This window comes from Colobus angolensis, unplaced genomic scaffold (genome assembly GCF_000951035.1).
Source record: "Colobus angolensis palliatus isolate OR3802 unplaced genomic scaffold, Cang.pa_1.0 Scaffold97, whole genome shotgun sequence".
NCBI classification, from domain to species: domain Eukaryota; kingdom Metazoa; phylum Chordata; class Mammalia; order Primates; family Cercopithecidae; genus Colobus; species Colobus angolensis.
The window spans coordinates 2,797,908-2,823,478 of NW_012123709.1; the positions used below are offsets into that span (position 1 = coordinate 2,797,908).

The 25,571-nt window shown below is 39.0% G+C and overlaps 1 protein-coding gene across 1 annotated transcript in view; it reads right to left on the bottom strand.

Moving 5' to 3' along the window:
• Positions 1 to 22,928, bottom strand: part of SPRED1 (sprouty-related, EVH1 domain containing 1) — a 107,693-nt gene extending 84,765 nt beyond the window's left edge. The window contains exon 1 of the mRNA XM_011932653.1: positions 22,034 to 22,928. Coding sequence (XP_011788043.1) covers positions 22,034 to 22,065 — 32 coding nt within the window. The 5' untranslated portion in view covers positions 22,066 to 22,928. The remainder of the gene's footprint in view (positions 1 to 22,033) is intronic.
• Between the last annotated feature and the right edge of the window lie 2,643 nt (positions 22,929 to 25,571).

Consider the following 25,571-nt stretch of genomic DNA (forward strand, 5'->3'; position numbering starts at 1 on the left):
GAATTTAGGAACATTCTACAAAATACCTGGTCAGTACTCTTCAAAAGTGTCAAGGTTATAAAAGACAGAAAGGCTGAACAGCTGTTTCATCTTAAAGGAGATTAAAGAGACATGACAACTTAATGCAACATAATTTATCATATCCTGAACTGGAAAAAGGACATTAGTTGAATAACTGGAAAATTTCAATAATATCAATAGATATGAATATTGCCAGTTGATAATAACATTGTATAGATTCTAGTTTCCTGATTTGGCTATGTGAGACATTTTAGGAAGCTGCCTGAAGGATATGTGCATTCTTTGTATATTTGTTCTTACTCTTATAGGTATAAAATTATTTCAAAGTGAGAATGAATATATATGTAGTTTCATAAATCTCACAACTGCTTTGAGAATCTCATGAGATAATGCACGTAAAGGTGCTCTACAAATTCTAAAGTAATATACAAATGTTAGCAGCTTTCATTATCATTTCTGACTCTGGTGCTGCAAGATGCCTGACACTTCCTGTTGGCAGTTTCCCCCAATACACCTTCCAGTCTGTGGGAAGAACTAGAGTTGTTAACTGGTCCTACATGTAGAATTTTTATTCTAAACCAAGGGTATCGAAGGGTGCTTAAATTTCTTTTTTTTTTTTTTTATTTTTTAATTTATTATACTTTAAGTTCTAGGGTACATGTGCATAACGTGCAGGTTTGTTACATATGTATACTTGTGCCATGTTGGTGTGCTGCACCCATCAACTCGTCAGCACCCATCAATTCATCATTTATATCAGGTATAACTCCCCAATGCAATCCCTCCCCCCTCCCCCTCCCCATGATAGGCCCCATTGTGTGATGTTCCCCTTGCCAAGTCCAAGTGAACTCATTGTTCAGTTCCCACCTATGAGTGAGAACATGCGGTGTTTGGTTTTCTCTTCTTGTGATTTCTACTCTAAAGGGAAAAACTTTTTCTAAAAATGCAATCTGACCATTTAACAATCCTGTCTCCCTGTCACTGTGATCTTAAAGTAGACTCTAAGCACAAGAATTTTCTGAATAAACACAGCAACAGGAGGAGGACTCGCTCATAATTACCAATAATGGCCACATATATTTGAACAACTCTTTAATATGTGATAGTGAAAAAGTTCTCAAGATTATCTAGGTTGTCAAAATAGAAGTAGTGACAGGATTATTTAAGCATGCTTGTCTGTCATTACTTGTCTTAGCAAGTTTTTAATATAAATAACTGAAGGGAAAGGGAGAAATAAACATAGTTCAGTAGGTTCATGTCAAGTTATTTAAGGAGTCGGGAACTACAACTGTGTTCTTCACATAAAATCCTCCCTTCATCTTCCAATCAGATATCTGGGCTGTTTGGGCCATTTATACGATTTAGAATGACACATCTCATACATCTTATGCCAGACCCAACTGGGCTAATTATCATTTAGCTACAAATTATCCATTTTCAAGCTCTTGCTAGTGAAGGGAATAATTTTTTAAAAACCACTGAAGTCCTACACATCCTATAGGAAAAAAACTATTATTCATATATATATATATTTATAATACATAAAAATAAAAATTAAGGCTAAGGTTAAAAAAAACTAAGTTCATGATATTCATTTGATCCTGAGTTCTACGTTGTTAACAGACAATAAATCTTTAACCCTTCTTACACAATCTATCATGCTATACAAACTTCAAAGTGAATCAAAAACAGTTAAGACTGTAGCTACTTAGATCACAAGACTACTATTGAACTATAAAGTATAACACATAAAGATGCTTCTTCAAAATGAGGTAATTTACATATGGTGAAAGGTAGGGGTCCAGTTTCATTCTTCTGCATATGGCTAGCCAGCTATCCCAGCCATATACAAAAATTAACTCAAGATGGATTAAAGATTTAAATGTAACACCACAAACTATAAGAATCGTAGAAGAAAACCTAGAAATCACCATTCAGGACATGGGCCTTGGAAAAGAATTTAGGACTAAGTCCTCCAAAGCAACTGCAACAAAAAAATTGACAAGCAGGACCTAATTAAACTGACAGCTTCTGCACAGCAAAAGAAACTATCAACAGAGTAAACCCACAGAATGGGAGAAAATATTCACAAACCATGCATCCAAGAAAGATGTAATATCCAGAATCTATGAGAAACTTAAATAACTGAACAAGCAAAAACAAGTAACTTCATTTTAAAAAGGGCAAAAGACATAAACAGACACTGCTCAAAAGAAGACATACAAGTGGCCAACAAACCTAAGGAAAAATGCTCCGTATCACTAATCATCAGAGAAATGCAAAACAAAATCACAATGAGATATGCCATCTCACACCAGTCAGAATGGCTATTACCAAAAAGTTAAAAAATAACAGATGCTGGCAAGGTTGCAAAGAAAAAGGAACACTTACACAATGCTGGAAAAGTAAATTAGTTCAGCCGCTGTGGAGAGCAGTTTGGAGATTTCTCAAATAACTTAAAACCAAACTACCATTCGAGGTCGCGCACGGTGGTTCACGCCTGTAATCCCAGCACTTTGGGAGGCCGAGGCAGGCAGATCACCTGAGGTCAGGAGTTCGAGACCAGCCTAGACAACATGGTGAAACCTGTCTCTAGCAAAAATACAAAAATTAGCAAGGCGTGGTGGAGGGTGCCTGTAATCCCTACTACTCGGGAGGCTGAGGCAGGAAAATGGCTTGAACCCGAGAAGCAGAAGTTGTAGTGAGCCAAGATTGCGCCACTGCACTCCAGCCTTGGCAACAGAGCATGACTTCATCTCATAACAAAAAAAAAAGAACTACCATTTGACCCTGCAATCCCATTATTGGGTATATATCCAAAAGAAAATAAATCATTCTACCAAAAAGACACATGCACTCATATGATTACTGAAGCAAAGACATGGAATCAACCCAGATGCCCATTAACAGAGGGCTAGATAAAGAAATGTGGTACATATATACTGTGGAAAACTATGCAGCCACAAAGAAGAACAAAATCATGTCCTTTGCAGCGACATGTATGCAGCTGGAGGCCATTATCCTAAGTGAATTAAGGCAGGAACAGAAAACCAAATACCACTGTTGTTACAAGTGAGAGTTAAACATTGGGCACTCCTGGACATAAAGATGGGAACAATAGACACTGGGGACTACTATACGGCAGGAGGGAGGGAGGGAAGTAAGGGCTGAAAAACTATTGGGTACTATGCTTACCACCTGGGCGACAGGTTCAGTCATACCCCAAACCTCTGCATCATGATATATGCCTTTGTAGCAAACCTGCACATGTACTCCCCAAATCTAAAATAAAAATGGAAATTTTTTTAATGAAATAATTTTTATTTTTGGCAGTTTTTCTCACTCTACTGGGAAAAATGTATTTCCCCTAGCGGGGAATCAATATCTCTAAGTTCTTTTTTACCAAAGAACCAATCAATCATTTACTTCTAATATTAGATTGAGAATTGCATAATGGAAAGATCTAGATTTTATTCATCTCCAAAGCCTATTGTCCAAACACCTGGAACACATAAGCTTCAAAAACATTAGTTCCTATCCTTTCTCTAACATATAATAAATGCTCAACAAATGTATGTTGTATCTATTTCATTCAATATCAACATTAATGACTGCCAAACCTAAGAGCAATGTAAAATCCAGGAGATGGACTAAATGTGACTAATAAGAAATGCTGCAACATCCTGATCTCCATCTGTTTGGCTGTTTCTATTAGCCCAGCATTCCAATGCACATGTGTGATTGATCCTTCAGGGTCTGCTGCACTGAAACATGTAATTACCACTAAAATATGTAGCATACACATGACTTTGAATTAAAAGACATTTCCTTACTGAAACAGGTCTAAACACTATTTTCATAGAATCTAAACACTTTAACATCTGACATTTAGATAATATCCCACTTTGGCATGATATATGGATAATTAGGTATTTATTACTGGGTCTAATACTTTGCCACTCAATAATTATTAAGTAAATTCTCATATCACCAGAAGAAACATTTTTATATAATATTTATCTTTAAAAACCCAGTGTCTAAAAGGTAAAATAAAGCAAAACAAACAAACAACAATCTACGGTTCATCTAGCAGATCATAAAGATTGGCTTTATAAAGAATGACCTCAAAGGTATCAACAAGAAATGTTAAGAAAACATTTCACTCAATTCAAGACTATGTACAAAAGCTTATATATGAAGATTAGCATACTAATTAGTATATATACATACATACATATTTAAATTTAAAATTCAACCAGTATTAAGAAAGGAGTAACTTCTAAATTTAATTTAATGCTGATTTGGTTTGGCTCTGTGCCCCACTGAAATCTCAGGTCGAATAGGTAATTCCCATGTGTTGAAAGAGGCGCCTGGTGGGAGGTGACTGAATCAGAGGGGCAGACTACCCCCTTGCTGTTCTTGTGATAGGGTTCTCATGAGATCTAGTTTTTTGAAAGTGGGTAGCACTTCCCACTTGGCTCGCTCTCCCTCCTGCTCTGCCTTGGTAATGCTTGTTTCCCCTTTGCCTGTCACCATGATTGTAAGTTTCCTGAGGCCTCCCAGCCAAGCTTCCTGTGTAGCCTACAGAATTGAGTTAATTAAACCTCTCTTCTTAATAATTACCCATCTCAGATGGTTCTTTATAGCAGCAAGAACAGACTAATATAAATGCCATGTCTGTGAAACATCTAAAATTATCTTACATACCGGTGGCAAATTCCACATTTTGGAAAAAGCTATGCTACCTCAAGTTACCTCTCCATGAAAAGAAAATTAGAAACTTTCTTCAACAGAGTGAATGGAGAACATGTCATAGTTTTCAAAAAACATGTTGGGCTTGAAGGAACAGAAATGCTCCAGATTTGGGCCGGGCATGGTGGCTCACACCTGTAATCCCAGCACTTTGGGAGGCCGAAGCAGGCGGATCACCTGAGGTCGGGAGTTCGTGACAGTGTGGCCAACATGGTAAAACCCTGCCTCTGTTAAAAATACAAAATTAGCCGGGCATGGTGGCACATGTCTTTAATCCCAGCTACTCGGGAGGCTGAGACAGAAGAATCACTTGAATCTGGCACACAGGGGTTGCAGTGAGCCGAGATTGCGCTGCTGCACTCCAGCCTGGGAGACAGAGCAAGACTCCGTCTCAAAAAAAAAAAATGGAAAAGAAAGAAATGCTCCAGATTTGTGCCATCCAATACGGTAGTCATCGCTAGCCACTTGTGGCTATATAAATTAAATAAAATTTAAAATTTAGCTCCTCAGTCACTCAAACCCACTTCAAGTACAGCCAAATAATTATATAGCAGCTACCATATTGGATACCACAAACAGAATGTTTCCATCATCACAGAATGTTCTACTGCACTCACTGCTTTAGATTCTCAAGTAATTCTAATAAAGTCCAACTGGCAGCAAACAGAAGTAAAAATTTTAGCAGATAACAAAGGTAGTATCTTTCAGTAAAGTAACAAACATTTGGAAAAAACTGTGAGAGACAGTGAATTAAATGCTAGTAGGCATGGTGGCTCACACCTGTGATCTCAGCACTTTGGGAGGCTGAAGTGGGAGGACCACTTGAGCTCAGGAGTTGAGACCAGCCTGGCGGGCCAACATATCAAGACCCTGTCTCTACAAAACATTTAAAAATTAGCTGGGCATGGCGGCAGGCACCTGTAGTCCAAGCTACTCAGGAGGCTGAGACAGATGAATCACTTGAGCCCAACAGTTCAAGGTTTGTGTGCTGTGATTGTGCCACTGCACTCCAGCCTGCGTAACAAAGTGAGAGACCCTGTCTCTTAGAAAAAGTACCGGCCTAGCGCTGTGGCTCACGCCTGGAATCCCAGCACTTTGAGAGGCCGAGGCGGGCGGATCACAAGGTCCGGAGATCCAGACCATCCTAGCTAACACACGGTGAAACCCCGTTTCTACTAAAAATACAAAAAAAATTAGCCGGGCGTGGTGGCGGAAGCCTTCATCCCAGCTACGCGGGAGGCTGAGGCAGGGGAATGGCGTGAACCTGGGAAGCGGAGCTTGCAGTAGCCGAGATCGCGCCACTGCACTCCAGCCTGGGCGACGGAGCAAGACTCCATCTCAAAAAAAAAAAAAAAAAATTAGTACTATAAATATGATTTCTGTTTCTACAACTCCTTTATAATCTGATGATTTCAAAGACTGAAAATGTACTAAGGCAGACAGGAATCCCTCTCCAACTAAGATGATACGATTACTATTAAGGAACCAACAGTAAAAACTTAAAAACTTAGAAAACAAGGTTAAGAGACTGAAGCCATAAACTTTTAACACAGCCTGTGAAAAATCATTTAATTACCTTACTTTCATTAACATAAAGCAATAAGGAAAGTATGCTCAAATAACAGAGTATTAACAGTATCTTTTTAAACGATAGGTCCTGTATGATGATTTATCACTTACTATACTCTGGTTACTTTTAAGTGTTTAGTCTATTCCCCCCCCCACATGGTCTCAACATCCTTGTGAATTTGTTTGGGGATGATTGGTAGTCACTAGGGCAAGTGTATCATGCACACACATAACTTTTCACAAAACAACACGATTTACTGTAACAACATACAGGCTGACTTTGGTACTCTATTCCATTCTACATGAAAAGATAATGCTGATGGAGACCCACTGCCATTGAAAAAGTCCCTGCTCTAAACCACTGTGATTTGGAATGTTGTTCTCCTCTAAGGACGTATCTCCTTGTTGGTAGTGAAGATTCACATTTATGTTCAGCTTATTTCACGAAAATAAGAGATAATACTAAAAGGCATAGGACACTCACAAGAGTGGGTTTCAAGGCTGAGCTGTGAGGGATTGCAGAATTCAGAATTGAATTGCTGTGGCTAGAGGAGAGATAGCAAATGTTATTACATCATTGCTTTTTCAGATGTCTTCACTGAAGTGCTCCAAATGATATGGCAATGTATTGCAAATTAATCTTTTATAAGTATATAATTATTTCTAAATCTAGTAAACTAACACAGATTTATGTGAACACTGAATTCTAATCACTGGGACAGTTGTTTTCCCAATATGAAATGTTTTTAATTATTTGTATTAGGAAAAGATGGAAAGCTTTTTAAACACTACATCTTTTCGTAAGTATATCCTATGGGCATACGTGTGTGTATGAACACTGCTGATGTCAAAATGTCAAAATGCAGAATGTACTTGTTACTGTGACACAGTCAAAAGCCTAAAAGCCATTGTTTTAGAGCATAGGCTCTGGAATCGTAAGACTTCACCAAGTATGTAATCTTTGCCAAGTCATTTAACTTGCCGGCACCTCAGTTTCCTCAGCTTTATAACTGGGAGTAGTAACAATATAACAAACACTTAAATGGTTGTTATACAGACTAAATGCATCAAATGATTTTAGGCCAATGCTGTTAGTTACTCAAATATGAGCTCATTTAATTATGTACTGAGAGCTACATAAAACCACAAGGTACCAAAGAATAAAAATGGAATCTAAGAAATTTGAGAACAAATTTCATTACAAATAATCTACAATAGAAAAAAATGTGAATTTTCAGAAGTGGTAATTGATATTAAGAATTTTATAAAACCACTTGTACTCTTTGACACAGTTATCCCACTCTCGTAAATTTATCTTCAGAAATTAAACAGAAGAAAATATTTATATGCAAAATGATGCGTATTAAAAATGTTATTTGTAATAGCAAAGAGCTAGAAAGGCCTAAAGTGTTCTTTAAAGAGATAACAAGTAGGTAACTTTTGGTAAAACTGTGAAATATTACAGGTACTAAAATGATTATTTAAAAACTATACATATGCCTAAATCTTTATATTAAGTATATCAGGTGATATACTTTATCAAGTAAATAATACGTGTATGTACACAAGCAAAAATGTGTATGGAACTAGATGCAACTGAAAACTGTGCTGGGTTTTTGGTTGATTTCTTTTGATGTAATTATTGCTCATTGTCTTCCTAAAGGGTTTTAACTTAATTTCATTTTTTTCCTTATACCACCTGACTAAATCTGAGAGAGGGTAAATGCAAAAATTGCATGATCTGATATTAGCCAGTAATTATAAGTCAAATTATCCTTCTTATGTGCTATATGCTAGGGCCTAGTACACAAAACACAGTTCAAACTCAAAAGCAGTAGAGTCTATACAACATCCGATAATTTTTTTTTTCTTTTTGGCTCACTTAGAAGCTAAGTTTGCTTGATCTTCAAGTATCAAGACCAGGAAACACTGCTAAGGAAAGCTAAGGTGGCTAGAAGCTAGTCTGTCTCATTCATGTCTCGCCACTCTCTTCTCTTTAAAAATGATAGCACAAAGTTGAGGAATATCCTGATTTATTTTACTTTAGTTTAGTTAGTTAGTTAGTTTGTTATTTTGGAGACAGAGTCTCACTCTGTTGCCCAGACTGGAGTGCAGTGGCACGATCTTGGCTTACTGCAACCTCAGCTTCCCAGGTTCAGGCGTTTCTCATGCTTCAGCCTCCTGAGCAGCTGGGAGTACAGGCATGCGCCACCACGCCTAGCTAATTTTTTGTATGTTCAGTAGAGAAAGGGTTTTGCCATGTTGCCCAGGCTGGTCTCCAACTCCTGAGCACAGGCAACCTGCCCACCTCGGCCTCCTAAAGTGCTAGGATTACAGGCATCAGCCACAGTGCCTGGCCCTAATTTGATATATCATTTGGGGCTGTTAGATGTTCTTAACTGTCACTAAGTTAATTAAGTTTGATTTTTTTTTTTTTTTTTTTTGAGACGGAGTCTCGCTCTGTCGCCCAGACTGGAGTGCAGTGGCCAGATCTCAGCTCACTGCAAGCTCCGCCTCCCGGGTTCACGCCATTCTCCTGCCTCAGCCTCCCGAGTAGCTGGGACTACAGGCGCCCGCCACCTCGCCCGGCTAGTTTTTTGTATTTTTTAGCAGAGACGGGGTTTCACCGTGTTAGCCAGGATGGTCTCGATCTCCTGACCTTGTGATCCACCTGTCTCGGCCTCCCAAAGTGCTGGGATTACAGGTTTGAGCCACCGCGCCCGGCCAAGTTTGATTTTTGGATCCAATAAGCTTCAGCAAGAGAAAAAGTATGTACATTCTTCATCATATTTTTAGGTTCCTGATTTATGCTCATTTAAGATTTTTATTCACACATAACTCATTCCTAAACCAAGTTTGTGATTATGTGTCCAAGGCAATTATTTTTGAATTAACAAATTATACAGTTTTTTCAGAATATTAGGACTAAACATCAGGCTAAAGCAAAATGTAAATGTATTTTTGCTTTAGTTGTTAATGACCATAAAACTTAACTAAACATGAGCTTACAGACCATCAGCTGTCCAAATTAAAGTTAACAGACTAAATCAAGAACAATGAATTTCTAGCTGGCAGAACTAGTGCATCCATCTAGTAGGAATCTTAGTTTAATTACAGCTGCAAAAAAAATTAAATTCTAAACCTTTAATAATTTAATAATTTCCCTAAGTTGAAAAATCTTCCTCTCCCATTCTCTCCCACAAAAATAGATTTCTGCTTGCCATACAACAACATTTGAAAAAGTTCCTGGACTGAACTGTAAGAAAGATGTTTTTTTTTTCCATTAAAAATGATGGCAAGACACCGAATCTACTTAGACTTCCAAACTGTGCTCAGGTATTAAAATTATTTTAATAAGTTCTAGAAATATACTCCTTTTATAACTAGTTGTATTAAAAATTAAACAAAAAACTAGCTAGAGCTAGTTGTTTCTCTTATTAACCTACTCAAGACTGGTTATATCTACCTCTTCAGTCTTTGCCCAGAACATGGAACAAAATTTTCACAATATAAATTATTTTTCTGATGTTGGAATGTTTAGATTTTAAGTTTTTCTGAAAAGTTGCTTTCTAACATTTAAAATGAAACACAATTTTTCTAAGCAGGTTAATAATCCTTTTTAAAAAGCAACCCCACCTTCAGGCTAAATGAAAATGAGCACTGATTATTTTATAAACAGAGTACCTTCCTTCTCAAGAACTAAAAGTTCTGTTTAATATTCTTTTATCTATAATCAAAAATGTTATTGTAGGGAGAGAGGTTACATTCAGAGGTTGTATCCCTCTGAAGCAGGGGCATATTATCCTGGTTTTACAGATGAAAAAGCAAGCACAAAGACAAGTTATGTTATTTGCCAATGTCTTAATGCTACAGTCAGAAGTAACCCCAGGATTGTTAGTTGTGAACACCAGGTTAACTGTAAAATTTAAATTAGTAAATTTTTATTTGAAAGGACTTCTCTAACCACATTAAGAATGGAGTACTCAAAGGCTACAAAATCCCCTAAATGACAATATAATTTATTTGGATAAAACCCTGCTGATACAGTCAACATCTTGGTTTGCCTCTCATAAAAATGTAAAGTTCTTAATAAGACCTTAATTTGAATAGTTTATTTACATGCCTCTCTTCCCCTCTGCTTCCTAATTCTCAGAATCACTTGTTCCTGATAGGACTATTATTACATGGCATCCTGTCATTGCTAACACTCTCAAATCTTCCCAGCTAAACCCTTCCCTTTTCTTATCCTCTTCCCCAATATGCTTTTCTTCAACCTCCAATTCCAAAATCCTTACCCCTGTCTCTTGATTGCAGAGGGAGGTGGCAACAGTGATACTAGCACTCTAAGTCACTCAACCCACACTCACATTAAATACACTGGCACTGGCTTAGGATTTCTCTCCACCTCAACTCCTGATACTACCCTAGCTATCCAAACATCCACATTGTTTACTTCTTTAAAAAAAAAAAAAAAAAAAATTTTTTTAGCAGATCCTGGCCTCTCCAACAATCTTCATCCCTGTTTCTACTTTAATCTTCCCTTACATGTCATCACTCTGGAGCCATTGTTCTATGATCAAAATCAGTTTGTCTTTCCATTTTTCCCACTTACACTCTACATGCTCTTTAACTTTACCAAAACTTTCAGTTCTTCAAAACAGCTGTCAATTCTATGTGCCAATCTACCACTTCAAGCTAATTTTTTCTTTAAAATCTAGTCTGTCAATAAAGTATATGACGCACAGTGTGCTATAAATACTGTGCAATTAGACTCTCAGTTCTACCACTTTACTCTCTTGTGTGGCCATGGCAAATTACTAAACATTTCATGAGTCTCAGATATCTTCATCTGTAGACTATGGATACTCAGCTCACATGATCTCTAGAAGAATTAAACCTAACAGTGTCTGACTACCAGTAAAACAATTTGATAGGCTGTGCTAGGCCTTGCTCCATCAATTACACCATTCCTGAAGTCTTTCTTTCTCTTCCTCTCCACTACTGACATCAGTCAGCAAATAACTTCAACTACTAACTTCGCCCTAAATGACTAGCATCTACTCTGTGACTTCTCTGCTCCAGCACTTACTTTCTCTTTAATCTACAGCAAGCTCATCCAACCCACGGCCCATGGGCCACATGCAGGACGGCTTTGAATGCAGCCCAACCCACATTTGTACACTTTCTTATAACAGTGAGTTTTTTTAGCTCATCCGCTACCTTTAGTGTTAGTGAATTTCATGGGTGGCCCCAGACAATTCTTCTTCCAAAGCAGACCAGGGAAGCCAAAAGATTGGACACCCTCAACCTATAGCAAAACCTGACTTCTGTCCCCATTATTACTCCCACAAAAGTCAGTGACATCCTAACAGTTAAATCCTTGTCTTAGAAATCACCAATCTAATTTTTCTGCAATATCTAACACTTTCTTACTACTCCTTTTTCCCTTGGCTTCTAAAATACTTTCCTCTCAGAGCTCTCCTACCACTTAAGCCACTTCCACCTTTTGGTGTCTCTTCTTTCTTCTGCTCTCCCTTAAAAACACTGCTGTTTCTCATCTGTCATCTTTCCATTATTACTTAATATTCTCCATGGGAAATTTTCCACTGGCCTCAACAACTATGTATGCTGAAGATGTCACTATAACTCTACGCTCTTAACCTTTTTGAGAACTCAACCTATAGTTAAAGCACCTTGTTGTGGACACTTTCTACCTTGACATCCAGTAAGCACCAAGACTAAAAAAGATCAAAATTGTGAGGTTATTTTCCCATTTAAAAAACCAGGTCCACCTCTATTCCCACTTTCATTTAAAAGCATTACAGCAGCCTAAATTTAAAATGTTCAAGTCATCCCACAACCTTCCTACTCCTTCCTTCATATTCAGTCAAATAATCGTTGGACATTTTAATTTTTTCTCATGTGAGTCCCCAATAGTTCCAAATGCTCTTCTCCCAGCTCTGTTTTGTTGCCTTATTGCATCTTCCTCATCAACTGAAGTTCATTTTCTTCTCCCTCCCATCAACTGTCCTAAGAAGCCCTGCTTTACACAAATTGGATTATCATTCCCTCACTTAAAATACTGATTCCCCACTGCCTACATGATGAAAACTTCACCTGGTGCCTCTCATTAAGTATGCTTACTGACTGAAGACAGTTGTGGTGAGGAGGGAGGGTAGCTCAAAGAACAAATTTTCTTTGAACTCTTGAGTGTTTCATCTATAAAATTAATGGGAATGCTGTTCAAAATTCATCTTATTACTAATCAGTCAGATAAATATTCAACTTTTCAAGAAAAACTGATTTCCAGGGGCTTCTGCCATGCTCATCTTGTGTCTCATATTTTAGGCCTAGCAACCACCCCTTGCCCCACAGTTGGTGATACACAGGTAAGCACAAATCTATACTACTCATAATCTGGTCCCTTAACACTTTCCTTATCCCCTCACAACTCCTCCAAACAACTGTATCCAAAAAGGTGTGGCCTTTTCTCCAACTTTTTCTTCTTTCTATGATTGTCTTCTGCCCCCCTCTTCCTGGTTGGAATACCCTTCCCCCTTTCCATGCTCTCATTCATGGCTGACTCCTAAAATGCCACTTCTTTTCTGAAGCCTTCCTTTACACACAGTCACCATCCTGCCATCCACTCCCAGGTAGAATCACTTTCTCCTTGAGCCTTGAAGAACTTTATAACCAGAACACCCATCACATTTCAGAGGTATCTATTTCCCTTGTTGGACTGTGATAGCAATTTTAAAGTTTTACTTATCTTTGTATCTCCAAAGTTAAGGCAAAAGTCAAGTGCCTAGTAAGCACTCATTCAAATGCCATTGAGCTGAATTTCTTTGGGAAAAAGTTACTAATGGTCCCGGTTCAAATCTATCCTGAAAGTGTAAAAAGTCAATATATATAATCCAGCAATTAAACTTCTGAAATATTTAATAATGCTTTTACATATTAAGGGGGAAAACCCCAGAACTCCCCAATTCCAATCTCACAGTATAAAAATAACACAATAAAACAGTTAAAAAAAAAGAGTTTAATGACTGTGCTGAGGTTAATAAAACACTCTGAAGTGGTAAAAGTTACAGTAACTTCGAAAAAGTGGCATCAGAAAAGACACAACTCACTAAATTTTATCTAAATTTTTGGTAATCCTGCTACAGGATGCTAATACACAGAAGTCACTTAAAAACACTGTATATTTGCAAATGTAATTCCTAACCACGTGAACAGCTCAAGTAAAATATGTTTAATCACATGAAATGGTATCACTAAATACTACCAGGAAAAAGAATTACGTTCCACATTCCAAGTTCATAATGGCCTTTATCCAAATTATGACTCCTGTTATACAGATAAAATTTAGACATAAAATTATTAAACTGATATTAAACTAAAATTTAATTCCAATTACTCTCTAATTTACTAAAGGTTATTATTTGCTCTCCAAACACAGAAAGAAATGCCTTGCAAGGTAACTCAGAAATTTCAGACACAAGGCAATTTTCACCAGTCAATCCTACATCTGAGTAACAGAAATGATATATTAATTCAGAAGTACAAAAAAAATCAGTTATGATTCTAGAACTCTTGGACTAAAACACCAAAGTTGAGTAAATCCCACACCCTTGTTTTAAATCAGAAAAATTAAAAATCTAAAATTCTAGAGAGCAGAAAAATAATTTGACTCTATGTTTATGAACATTGACTTTATTATGGGCAGAGATTAAATGACATTTCTGGTAAGATCATATCATTTCTCTCCATTAATCTTCTAATGTGATAAAATGCACTGCTTTCCTCATGTTGATCCATTCTTACATCCTCAACATAAACCCCATTTGACTGTCAGGCTTTGTTTTGTTTTAATTCACTGAGTGAGGTTTGATATGCTATTTCTTAAAAATCTGCAGCCACTATTTTGTAATATTTCCTCTCCTCTATTCTGTTCTTTTGGAACTGTTAGCTGTATGTTGAAGTTATTCATCTTATCCTCATGTTTCTTACTCTTCCTATTTTATATTTCTATCTTTGGGTTCAGGCTTCTGGGCTTCTGTCCACTGCAGATTTTAACCTTTTGGGTCATGGATGTTTTTGGCCGTCTGGTAAAGCTTATGACCCCTTTCTCAGAACAATATTAGGGGCCTAAAACAACATATACAGTATTACAAAAGAAATTAAATATATTGACATAGGGACCAAAATATTTTTCATTTTGATACAGTAATAATGTGGTTCCTTATTAGCATTTTAAAATATATGCTCTAGCAATAGGTTTAATAACTATAATAATTTCAAATTAGTGATGACTATAAATGGTATTTTATGATAGCTGCAACAGCTAACAGTAATTGTGCTATTAAAAAAAAAAAAAGCTGTAGTTTCTATTGGTGTTATGGGTTGAACTGTGTCTCTTCCAAAACACATTTTGAAGTACCAGCCCCATGACCTTCTTAGTTAAGATGAGGTCATACTACAGGAGGGTAGGCTCCTAATCCAATAACTGGTATCATTCAAATGAAGATAGACACACACAGGGAGAACACCGCTATGTGATGATGAAGACATGGAGTTATTCAGCTTCAAGCTCAGGAATGTGAAAGATTCCCAATCACCACCAGAAGCAAGGAAGACAAAAGAAACGATTCCCCTACTGGTTTTAGAGGGAACATGGCCCTGCCAACTCCTTGATTTTGGACCTTTAGTAATTGTGAGAGGATAAATTTGTTGCTGTTTTTTAAGCCACCCAATTTGTAGTACTTTGTTACAGCGGCAATGAAAACTAAAACTAATACATTTGCTGTCACAAGTACCTCTAATACTGTCATGGCTTGTTAACATTTCCTTTAATTTATGAATGTTAACATATTTCAGTTAGAGATTAGTAAGAATAATGTCACATTTTCCTTCAAGCCCACAAAGACTCTGAATTTTAAGAACGCTTTGTCTATAGCAACATAACGCCTTAGCGTACAATTCATTATTAATGAACTGTTTTTCATTCTGAGTATCGCAAAAAAACAATCTCACAGATATGTAATAATGTTGGTTCTGGATTCTGAGATGCAGCTATGACACAATACTTATCATAAATCTAAACATTAAAGAATAATAAAATTCATTACCTGAGTTAACTTCTTAAACTAATATACTGTTATCCCTTAGTGTTAGATTATTGATTTGTATAAAGGATCTAGTGAAAAGGTTTACTTTTGTAAGTAAAATATAAAGACTGGTATCTTGTTAGCATATTCCTTGTAGAACTAATCAAGTTGGTGTTTAAGCCCAATAGCCTTTTGTTTACTTATTCATTCACAGATGGAGGCCATACATTTTTCTCTTTTTTTAAATGAGGGCTGTGCATGGTGGCTCATGCCAGTAATCCCAGCCCTTTGGGAGGCCAAGGAAAGAGGATCACTTGAGCCAAGGAATTTGAGACCAGCCTGGGCAGAACCCCATCACCACAAAAAATTTTAAAAATTAGCCAGGTGTGGTGGCGCACCTGTCGTCCTAGCTACTCAAGAGGCGTGGGTGGGAGATCACTTGAGCCCAGCAGTTCAAGGCTGCAGTGAGCTATGATCATACCACTATACTGCCCTCCAGCCTGGACAACACTGCAAGACCCTGCCTCTTTAAAAAATAAATAAATAAATAAAAAACAAAATCGAGTAATACAAAATTTTGTGTCATCAAAGATACATGGCTATTAAGCCCAACATAAGTCTTAAAAGATTATTAATATACCAATTGTTTCCAAATTTTGCATCTTAACTGTTCAAAATGCATGCTTTTACCTCATCATCCTACCACTTCTAGTCTTAAGTATTTCGTTTAAGTATGTCAAAAATAACAATATAATAAAATTAAAGTCTAAACCATACACCATCAACAAAGGAAGAGCCCATATGATGCTTAGTCCAAATTCTTTAATTTACAAATCAGCAAACTGAGGTCTACAGAGTCCATGATTAGAGAATAAATTAAAAATAGCTACAAAAGAAATGCATCTACCAATTTCAAGTCCAGTGTTCTTTAGACTATACCATACTGCATAGAAGATGGTAAGAGTTAAATAAACGATGTACAAATGGCTTTTACATGAGCACTTAAATTCTATTTATAATATTTAAAGACATTCTAGTTACCCCAAAACAACCTAATACATTTTAAAATCAATTTTATTTTACCATAAAGCACACTTAAAAAATAAGACTTCATTTTCCACCTTCAAAATTGGCAAAGAAAAATTCAGACAACTATGCAGACATTTCGAAGTGTAAGCACTCTCATATACTAAATACTTTCTAGAGGGCAATTTAGCAGAAAGAATAAAATTAAATATTTGCCTCTCTTTTAACTCCATTCTTAGACTATCTCAAGGGAAAAGTTAAGAGATACGGATGAAGACAGAACTCAGGATGGTATGCAATACTGTTCAAAAATAACTAAGATACCCAACAATAGCAGACTGATTAAAACTAACGTATATCATACACTGAACATAATGTAGCCACTAAAAATTATATTCTAGAATATTTAACTACTTAAGAAAATATTCACATTAAGCTACAATTGTACCCACTGTGCAATTCCACTCCACTGAGAATAAACACATACATATATATCTACATAAACTACATAATGCTTTGATAAAGCAAGTGCTTGGCACACAGTAAAAATCTAATAAATGAGTATGTTTCATCACCAACATAAGAAAGGTTTCCATGTATACCAAAAGGTTAAAATCTGTTATTTAATGGTAGAATTGCAAATAAATTATTATTCACTTTAGAGATCATTTTGTACCTTATCTGAAATAAACTACTACTCTTACATGGGGTGAAGCATTTTTTAAATTGGCATTTTTAATGTCGTTCCAGTTCCTACTGAAAGATGGAGAAGAAAAGCAGGCTTGTCTTTACCAATCATTTCCCCAAACTGGGTAAGACTAGTCAAGTTCAAGTTATACAACAGAAAAGGCTAAATTGTTACACTTTCCCCTTAGGCACTTCTCAGTCACCAACAGCTGCAGTATAAAATCAGGGAATCTGCTGCTGTTTACCCTTTCCTGATCAATTTCACTTCTTTATCCCTAGTCAGTTCCTCACCCTTGGAACTAATGTGGAACCATGGGGGAAAGGGAGAGCAATTTAAAGAACTTAAAACTGATAAATAGCTGGAGATACATATTCCTAAATGTTGGGCTTCCTATGCCAAAAAAGACAGAGACACAAATGTCTACCTTCTTGTAGATATAACACGGGTCTTCAGATACACCACATAACTCAGAGGCCAAGCACATCCAAACATCCCAACAGCATTTAGGAGAGTTTTAAGCCTGATCTAAGTTATTTCTCAAACTTGCAGAAACAAAACATGTCAAAAATCAGGCCAATTTTGGTCTTTTCTTAAAAAAATAAGGTAAGGCTTCTTAAACAGGTAATAATTTATTTTTCCCATACTCTTTTTCAGCCTATTTTTCTAACACAGCTAATGATCTCAAATGCACAAATTCAGAGAAAACAAAAAAAATGAGGTAATATGGCTCCATTAATTCAACCACATTTGTAGAGCATTTGCCATCAAAGCACTGTGCTAGGCATACAAACAAAAGTGGGGAATTACAGAATAGCGGTCATAGAAATAAGTAAATAATCACAATATTATATGAATTTAAAACTAATATACATATGTACAAAGTACAGAGGCAACACAGAGGGCGAGAGTGTTGAAAGAGGGTAAGAGAGAAGGTCTTCTGGGGAAAAATGACAAATTTACAAAAGTTTGTAAGGAAAGGAATTCTAGGTATGGTATCATAATGTGTTTAAAATATATAATTCAGGATCATAAACTTTTAAGTGAGAAAGCAGAGGGAAGTTAAGTTGAAGCAAGTATGCAGTCATTTAACTCTTTTTACATTGGTCAACTGAATAATAAGCAAATTTTTATATTATGTATACACCACATCTATATAAACAAACATTAGATGTATATACACAGCTTTCCAATGCTTCCATTTATTTCTAGAATGTTTTCCAATTTTATATATATGTGTGTATGTGTGTACATACATATACACATGTAAAATGTATGGGGTGAACATGTTTATTTACACTTTTCATCAAAAATAACTCACCACTGGGTATATTTTTTAATGAGGCACTAAATGATATAACCACAAAAATTTGCTGTTTATGGAAAAATGGTTCAAACTCAGATTACAACATAGCACGTTTATCATACGTGGTCTAATTCTAATTAACCTAATTCCAAAATCTAATATAATCCCAACTTGCTATTAGAAAACCTAATACTGACATAGCAAGTGTTTCTGGCTAATGTGAGCCTAATAAGCAAAATGCTTATTATTTCAGCTATTTCACTTCTCCAAATGTTTTGGCCAAATTGAGAAAAGGACATGTAGTGCTACATACACTCAATACCAAAGGACAAAAACTAAGTATTATATAATATGCCTTTAAATGTTTAAAACTCTATTTAGAAGGCTAATAATGTAAAATATGGTACAGTTGTATCTATCGGAAACATTTGACTGGAGTATTAAACAATCTCTGTGCAAATTACCTACAAAACAAACATTTATGTGGCTATTTCCTCTACTCTTTATAACACAAACTATTTTGCTCTAGAGTACATTTATTTACTATTTTTGAAAAGTAAGATATTTAAACATAAATGTGAAACCATCTAAGAAATGCTTTACTCTATTCTAATTTATTTCTTCCTTATTTGGTCTGGTATTAAAGCAAATCCTTACACGTAACAGATCCCCTACTAATTCTTGATTAAATATACTCTCACAGTCAGCCTAGGGTTATCCATTTCTCTATACAGAACTTTAATTTCAAATAATAGAGCATGTACTAGAGGATCTCAGAATGAGGCCTTACTGGGTTTTACCACAATGGCTATCTAGAAAGGGTTAATGGTTTCCCAAGAAACTAGTGAGTTTCACTTTTCTCGAAGGTTGAAATCAGGTGAAAAAGAAAGTAAAGAATGCTAAGAATAGTCCCTACTGTAATTAAATCCCTATGAGCAATGGCTTTAAAAAAGAGAAAAGGGGAAAATAACGTAAGGCCCAAATAAAATCCATGTTACAGGGCAGTTTTAAACTGTGCTACGGCCTTAATGGCTTCTGCCATGATACATATCTTTCTTCATAATATATGCCTATAAATAACAAATTTGCATTTCAAAACATTAGTTCACCTATTAAAGATGAAATAAAAATTACCATATTAAAAGCTACATTCCAAATAAGTTCACTCTGTGGTTTATCTAATGCACAAGCAAACAATGCTGGCTCTAGTAAAACTGATTATCAGATGAACACATTATTTTCTAATATAATAGAGTTTTTTAAAATAAAACTCCCAAGATTTTGTTCCCATGAAGAGTTAACCAAAATATTATGCTAAATATTATTATCGCCCTACCCAAACTTAAAAGTATTACAAAGCTCCTAGGGAATAATTTATTAATAAAGCAGGATAAATCTGTGAAAAAACGATTTTAAAAGTCTGGGTGAGTGAGATAATTTCCAAGTTGTCCCATACTAAGTACATTTGGATTTAAAAACATATATTTAAAGCAATTCTCCCACTGAAGATTGCCATTCGGTGTTTCAAATATCGACATCTTGGGGATTAAATCACTGGGAGTATTTTCTCAGTTTATTTTAATAGCAGTAGAATGCACTATCACTATACAAAAAAAAAAACAAAAACCTGTTTTCTCAAGTTATTTATGGCAAGTATTTAAAAAACGACCATTTAGAAAAAATATATTTTACATGTGTGAATTCACATTCCATCATCTGCTTTTTTTATTAGCTGCAACAAGAAGGAAACAAGGAGATATTAACTGCTTTAAGAAAAAAATTCAACTGGTAAGAAGTCTTTTCCCATCTCTAAAAGAAAACTTAACATTTTTGATCCAAACTATTTGTTTGAAAGATACCAATAAAAGTTACCGTCATTCCGTTCAGCGTTTTTAGCAGCTTTTCTCCTAAATAACCATTATCTGAAATAGACTTCTTGATCTCCCTCAAAGTAGATCTAATCTGCAGAAGGCAGGGAGACACTGTACTGCACTGTGAATGGACAGCCAGGTATTTTATGAATGGAGGCGATCACGTGATCCCAGCACCTCCCCGAACTGATATTTCCCACATAACTGTGTCAACATTCTCAGAACAGGGGTAGTTGTTTGTGTGTGTGTGTGTTTTTAAATTTAACCTAAAATTTCACGTTCTTCTTACCTTCTGAACTCGAAAATCTACACACAGACAAACAAGTCGCGAATTTTTTTTCTTGGGAAATCCTTTCAAGATGTCCAAGGTGATGGATGTTTAATTATTTTTTTTATGAATGAAGAGTGTGCTATGCAAATGAGGGCGATTCACAAAAAGAGAGAGAACATGGCTGCCACTTCTGCTTCTACACTGCACTGACACTGCAGCAATGTACCTCCTTCTACCACCCGCTCAGCAGAAGCGTGTGTTTTGGGGTGGGGAGGGAGTAAGGGGGGAGGAAATGTTGCTTGGCCTTTCTCTAGCTATTTCACGTTAAACAGGACTCCGCACTAGACTTTATAAAGTTCTTTCAAAAAGGTCTGACTTTAGTAATGCACTGTATTTAAAGGAATGCATCCAAAGGACTAAGTCCTAACTCACTTAACTCTTTCCAACCCTCCAAAGATAAACAAAAGTTGAACCTAATTACAAGAAAACGGATGCTAATATTCTGCTTGGAATTAAATTCCTTCTCAATAGAAAAGTGTTGCCAACCATTATATTTCTCCATGCAGCTGTTAACGTTAAAGCAAAACATTTAAAAGACGAAGTATTTCGTTTGGAAAGCAAGGTGAAAGCCCAAATAAGCAAAAACTTAAACCAGAATGCTCTAAAAGTTGATGAAATCACCAACATATTCAGCAATGTAAATTCGGTTAAATCAACGTAAATCATGTGTTTTCACATAGCTGAAAGGTAAAAATTAGCATTCAAAATTCTCCTCCGTTCCTAATGAAGACACGTCCAATATTCACAAAGGTAAACTCTAGCTCAACATCTCCCACACTCCAGGTGTCCTTAATCCTATTAAATTCTAAAAATGTTTCCCTAACCCTATTTTTTTACAAGAATCTTATAGGTCATAAGTTTAAAAGGGGGAGGGGGGAGAGGGTGAAGGCTTAATCGGTATTTAAGAGTCACTGACTCATCGAATTAAGATTCAAGAGCAGTTTGCTGCAGGAGGTGCTCCCACACATTAGTTTCCAAGTGAAACAGCTATAAAGGAAGCAGGATAGATATTGAAGGTATGGTGACTGGTATGTAAGTGAAAAAGGACGGGACAGGGCTCTAACAGGCAAAGGGGTAGTTTCTACTTCACTTCCACCCACCCACATTATTCCATCTCATGGACGTACAATTGCCATCCTCTCCCAACACTTAATAGCCTTCCCCAAAATAAAGCCACTAAATGTGGGAGGGTGGAGAGGGGTGCTGCCACTAAAAACGGCTAAAGAAATCAGCTATCTCCAGAAGATGCACCGAACTCTCCAGGGTCGCAAGCTTTCCGGCACCCAAGTCTCGGATGGGTCTGGGGGAGAGCCGAGGGTGGATTGGGGGAGGGGGATTAGCAATCGAGATCAATGAGGCGCTTACTCGTTGTCAGAAGTCGCCGTCTCCTCGCTCATCTTTCCCTCACCGTGATCCGATCTGGAGATGGAGGAGCAACAGCAGGCGGGGGAGCAGCAGTAGCAGCACCGAGGGGCAGGAGGCAGCGGCGGCCGGGGGGGCGCGGGGGCAGCGGCACAGGGGCCTCACCATGGTGGATGCCTCACCCAGAACGGTGCCCCCCCAGCCGGGAACCCCGGCCACCCCCACAGGGGGGTGGCGGCAGCAACCTCCGCCGTGGCGACCCCAGCCTCTTCGCCCGCCTCAGTGCCCAGCCAAGGGATCCGAGGAGGCCCGGTGGAAAGGGAAAAACAGAGGGGCTGCAAAGGCTGACTGGAGAGCTGCTCCTCCAGCCACTGGGGTGGAGCGCAGCGGGGTCCGGCCAGGAAGGAGCCGGCGGGCGGAGAACCCGGGAGCAGAGGCGGCGCTTCCCTCAGGGATGCGGCGAGGAGGAAGCACAGCTCCGCTCGGTGGGGGCCGGCGGGGGGGTGCCGAGCCCAGGCTCCGGGCAGCGGCGGCGCGGTCCTGCCGGAGCCCACCCCACCATCTCCCGCCTCGCCGCTGGCTGCCCCTCAACCCTCGGCGGCGCCTGGGTCGGTCCTCAGGCGCGGGCAGAGCCGGGCTAGGGGCCCCGCGGCGGCAGATTCCTCCAGACACGCTCCAGCCGGGACTCCTCCTCAGGGGGAAGGAGGGGGCGGCGGGGAGCGTGTGAGGCGAGGGGCAGGCGAGCCGATCGCTCCCACCCGGCCGGAGAAGAGCGGGCGGGCCCGGGTCCGGGGGGCAGGATCCCGAGAAGCAGCGGGAGAGGACAAGAGCGGCCGCAGGTTCCCCACCAGCCGGTGCCCACCAGCCGCTCAGCGGGCCAGCTCCTCACGCCCGAGAGAGGGGAGCCGCGAGGGGGGCGGCGGAAGCGCTCACGCCGCCCGCTCCTTCCGCCGCCGCCGCCGCCGCTGCCCGAACCAGGGGCGCCCGCGAGAGAAGGAGGCGAAGTAGTCCCTCGCGACTTCTCCCGGCCGACCGCTTCCCCCGGAGGCCAGAGCGGGCGCGGGGTGGGGCTGCCGAGCGGGGTGCCCGGGTTGTCAGGGTGTGTGGGTAGGACTAAAAGCCGCGGCCTCCGGGCGAATCACTGCAACTCGAAGTCGTTTGCAGCATAGCAAGTTTCAGGAAAGTAGTTCCCTCCTCCCTTCATTTCCCAAATCGTTGTCGAGCCACTTAGCGGGGAAAGGGGGAGGGGGGCGGAGGGATATCCGCCCTGCACCGTGCTCGGTGTGCGTGCGCGCGCTCCAAACTCTTGGCACGCCGCGAAAGGGGGCGGGGGTGGGAGCTGCGAGCGGAGCTGCTAGGGAGGTTGCATTGTTGTGGCGCTTTACTCCCCGTTACTCTGCTTGGAATATCCGGGTTGCTTGAACGAAGAGGCTAGAAGGACAGTGTGGCTCAGAGGGGAAATCTGGAGGTTACTCTCTTCTGCCGTGTGTTTGTGTGTGTATGTTTTCCTCGCAGAGCAAAGAATGGAACTGGCATGAGTTCATCTTTAGTTAGCGGGGGTTAGAGGCAGGGACTGTGCAAAGAGAGCTCCTCCTGCTGTCCCCCTAGTTGCATTGCTGCAGTCCCCTAGCTGCATGCACGACGTGTGTGTGTGTGTCTGGGAGAGAGAGAGAGAATATGAGAATGTATGTGTGTTAGTTTTAACACCTCGCCTCGCTGCCTGGATTCTTACTGCGCAAGGGGTATGCTGTCAGGACATTCATCTCCGAAAGCTGGAGTGATTGTTAATGGAGAACGACTTCCATTGAAGCCCAGGGTAGGCGTGTTACATGAATCTGGCGCAGCCAGAACGGAGGAAATAACTCCCGCTGCGAGTGAGGTTGCATAACTATAGCGCAGGAGATGCTTCTGTGGCACGAACTGCTCCGAACGGAGGCGGACCGATTGGATAGACAGCTGTCACGAATGCATTGTTAGAGGACAATGTATGCATTCATCTCAAAAGATATTTGCACAGAAACCTACTGGGGTTGCGCGCTGGAGCCTAAGGTCAGCCCAGCCACAGGAGTCAGAGCTCCTGGCTGTGCAAATTCTATTATCTCTTCTCTAGTTAGAAAGCCAGCCTATACATGAGCCACCCTAGGGGACTGAATCCCAAGCGCTCCCAAGTTCCTGACGCATCTTCCCAGATATAAGTCTCGTCTCGCCCTGCGTGCAATGTTTTCCTCTTCCTTCTCAGGTTTGTGCGACCTAAGAATGAAGGTTGCCGCTGGTGCCACATTGAAGAGAACAATTCCCGAGGAAAAAAAGAAGTTCGGAGAACCTCGCAACAAGGCAGCACTCCAACCATCCCTCTCCAGGAATCGCAGGATTGTTGTTCTGAGAATGAGCGTGCACAGTAGTGCCCTGTTAACATTTTTTTGCACGTAGCAGGTGCTTAATAAATGTTTGACGAATGAACAGAGGTGCTAAACCAGTCAACGTGCCCCAAAAAAACATCCCATTGATTTCTGAGGTCTCTTTATGTAACTTGCTGCCTGCCTCAGCAGCGGCATTGTCCTTACTCTAAGAAAGAAAGGGGCAATGTTGGTGATGGTCTGTGCTAGACATGACCTCTAAACCTGCCTTTTTGAACTTATTCTTGCGAAGAACCTATACGTGGGAGTGTTGATACTGGCCTCTTCCCCTTGCAGGACTACGGTTAACCAGTTAGGCTGCTCAAGTTTCAATCAAGTCCCATCAGTTATAATCTCTGTTCTTATCCAAGTTACTGAAACTCTGGGCTTGCATAAAATGGGGATAATAGTACTTAACTCATAGAGCTGTTGTGCTGATGAACGAGATAATAATATACATAGTTACTTAGAACAGATTTAAGAATTCATAGTAAGAATAGGTCCTAGTTCTTGCTACTATTTTGTCAGAGATAGTAATAAACTCCATGGCAAAATAGTGATAGGGGCTCTGTGCTCTGAGGATTAAATGTAAAGCATTCAGTATTCTTGTTCATTCATTCAACAAATAATTACCAGTTGCTAGACACATGGCCTGGTCCTCAGCCATCAATAAATGAAACAATCACAGTTATTATGATTAAATAGAAGGAAAGTTGGTCATTTGCAAAGGCCTTTCTCTTTTGAAGATTTGCATCTGTTTGAGGTTCCAGTGTGTCAAGGAAATCATCAGTACAGTCTTTGGGACAATCTTGGTTGTCATGAGCCAGGCCCTGTGCTGGCTACTTCCACATTCCACACACAGCTTACATAAAGGGAGCAAGATGTGATCAATAGCCCAAATTAATGCTTTAAAGATTGCTCTCAGCTCTACGACCAAGACATAATCACCAAACCATTCACAGCCTTTGGTGGTCCTATGCCATTTCCAGGACACTTTTGTGCCCTTTTTTCAACAACGCATTTGTAGTTCTCTCACCCAGTTGTTAAAGATCTTACCAACTTTTAAAAATTTTGCTTTGGTTTGGCAGAGCTCAGAGTCTTCTACTCTGAAGCAGTCAGAAATGGTGCTACTGCTCAGAGCCAAG